The sequence below is a fragment of the Montipora capricornis genome, chromosome 12, assembly GCF_036669925.1.
Source record: "Montipora capricornis isolate CH-2021 chromosome 12, ASM3666992v2, whole genome shotgun sequence".
In the NCBI taxonomy this organism is placed as follows: domain Eukaryota; kingdom Metazoa; phylum Cnidaria; class Anthozoa; order Scleractinia; family Acroporidae; genus Montipora; species Montipora capricornis.
The window spans coordinates 15,306,908-15,309,407 of NC_090894.1; the positions used below are offsets into that span (position 1 = coordinate 15,306,908).

The 2,500-nt window shown below is 41.4% G+C and overlaps 1 protein-coding gene across 1 annotated transcript in view; it reads left to right on the plus strand.

The window, feature by feature from the left end:
• The window catches only part of LOC138026288 (kinesin-like protein KIF16B), a 50,541-nt gene that overhangs the window by 40,012 nt on the left and 8,029 nt on the right, over positions 1-2,500 (plus strand). Inside the window, exons 24-26 of the mRNA XM_068873569.1 lie at positions 317-351; positions 434-498; positions 1,879-1,973. Of these exons, the coding sequence (XP_068729670.1) occupies positions 317-351; positions 434-498; positions 1,879-1,973 (195 nt within the window). The remainder of the gene's footprint in view (positions 1-316; positions 352-433; positions 499-1,878; positions 1,974-2,500) is intronic.

The window sequence follows — 2,500 nt, forward strand, 5'->3', positions numbered from 1 at the left end:
TTGTTGTCGTCGTTGTTTGCGTTCCGTTTGAAAAGCTGGAAGGAAAGAAAATCGGATTTGAAACGTTTTTTGCTCGCGCTTTCTGATCTATTTAGATTCTTGGGAAAGATTGGCAGCATAAAGCAAAAACTGCCAGTGCGCTTAAGTTCGGTGGCTTCGACTCGGGTGACAAATAAAAAATTTAGAACCATATTGTAGTCTCTTTTTTGTAGATTACTTGCATGTCCTCAAACGTTTAGCAAACCAGCGAAGCAAAAAATGGACAAGAAAACCTATTGATTTCCATTATTTAACCGCTTCTCATTTTTTCATTTAGAACTGAAGATTACGAAGTTGTTGAGAAACCTCTCGGTAAGTTGAACATTTTGAACTTTTGTGGTTTCACCGTTGTTAAAGGAGGTGTTTTCACAAAGTAGTCATTTTTTTTTTGCAGTCAATAAACTACACGTCAAATTTCGTGTCATTGGTAACCATGCCGCTGCTGAGGTTCTCAAAGAGGCAAGTCACGTTGCTGTGAGCATCTTCATCTCCTACTTTTGATTACATTTAAAACCAAGAGTGAATTAGATAAGAGTGTTGTTATGGCATGGGTGGGCTCCCCCAGCACAGTTACAAATGAGTCTATTTTTAGAATACACGTTCCCTCAAAAATCAGTCGTCCCTGAAAAAACATGGCAGAAGCAGTCACGCGTGACATGGCTTCACCTGATTGGTGAAAATTTGCGGTCCTTGGTTTGTTTCGCGCGGAAAGTGTATCCAAAAATAAATCCATTTGTGACTGTGCTGGAGCAAGGCTGCAAAGTGATAGATCAACTCTCTTAGAGCGGTTTTCAATCGAGTGTCGAAAGTAATTAGATAATTACTTTGGTTTATAATTACTTCACTCAGTGAGTGGTTCAAAGTTCTCGCGCCATTTTTTCAACCAATCAGAAGTGAAACCAAAACCAATCGTGGCTCGCGCGTGCACATTTTCCCGCGCTTTGTGTCGGCTACGTGTAATTACTTCGAGTTTTGATTGGTTTACTGGCTTGTCTCCGTCCTTTTTGATTGGACAAAGCAATTACTTTGGTTTTGGTTTTACCACACTCATTTGAAAACCGCTCTATCTAAATTCACTCCTGTTTAATAAAACCAAACTTCCTAAATGCAGACGGTCTGAGAAAACGACATTGACAGATCCAAGGAGAGATATGGTAGTTGTTGACTCCGGGCGATAAACTCCTGGTTGCCCAAAACAGTACAATCAAACTTAGGCCCGTTTCAAACGTCGAACTTTTCAAGTGCCGAATCTAATGCAAACTGAGAAAAATCTATTGTTTTCGCTCATTTGCATTAGATTCGGCACGTGAAGAGTTCGAAGTTTGAAACGGGCCTAAGCTCACACTAGCCCTTTTGTTTAAAGATAAAGTTCACAAGCTAGAACAAACTCTACTCTAGCTTAAGTTTTTTTTATATAAAGTTAACGGAAAGCAGGAGCCCATCACCCGGAGCGTGCAACTTAACTATACTTGTGCAACGGCGTTTTCACAAGTAAGGTTATTTTTAGATTGAATTTCCCGCTAATGAGACTCCCACAGGAGCCCGATGACCAATTACAAGAAATTAAGCTGACGTCATAGGGTCACCGAACCGTAACCTACTTTGTTTTTTGACCTAATTCGCGGGAAGGGCTGGTCTAAAAATAAACCTACTAGTGAAAACGCCGTTTCACAGACGCTGTAAGGAAATTGCACGCTCCAGGATGGGCTCCTGCGGAAAGTTGTTCCCCTACCTGCGGTATTTCTTTTTGAAAAAAGCTGTGCGTGTGATCATGCCGAAAAATATGTCCTCTTTTATTTTGTTTACCTAAACAAGAAAAAAAAAAACATTTCGTTGCAGGCGTTACTAGCGTCCAGTCTCCCTGAGATGTTCAAGACGGCACCATTGTCCTTACCGCGTCAGCCATCTGAAGATCCATCTCATGGTGGATGGTCGTAAGTATTAACGTTTTTCAACCTCGTTCCCAGGGTCCACTCTTGGCAGTGAAAAGCCCTGGGAACGAGGTTGTACGTTTTACCGGTATCTTCGTGCAAAACAACCATCAAATTTTGGCGACGTCTAACCCTTCGCCTCCTATGAGGGGCACTTACAGATTTAAGCATGTCTAACGCCAGACGATTTTATTTGTCAATAGCCCACTTTCGATATATTAAAATTTTAATAGTCCGAAGCAAAAGGCATGGGGAATAAACTCATACAAATCCTTATATGGTGGTGAAAGGATTTCACTCTTTGAGCAAACAATTGCTTTTCCCTTAGCAAAAAAGTTATTCACTACTTGCACAAATCCCATAATACACCTCTCTTACCCCCCCCCCCCCCCAGGAGAAATTGCAAACAATGGTTATGCAAACGTTCTGGGGGGGGGGGGGAAGTAGAGGTGTATTATGGGATTGTGCAAGTAGTTATTCAGCTATAAGCCGAGCGATTTTTACACAAATCCTCACTCAATTTGGGTAAA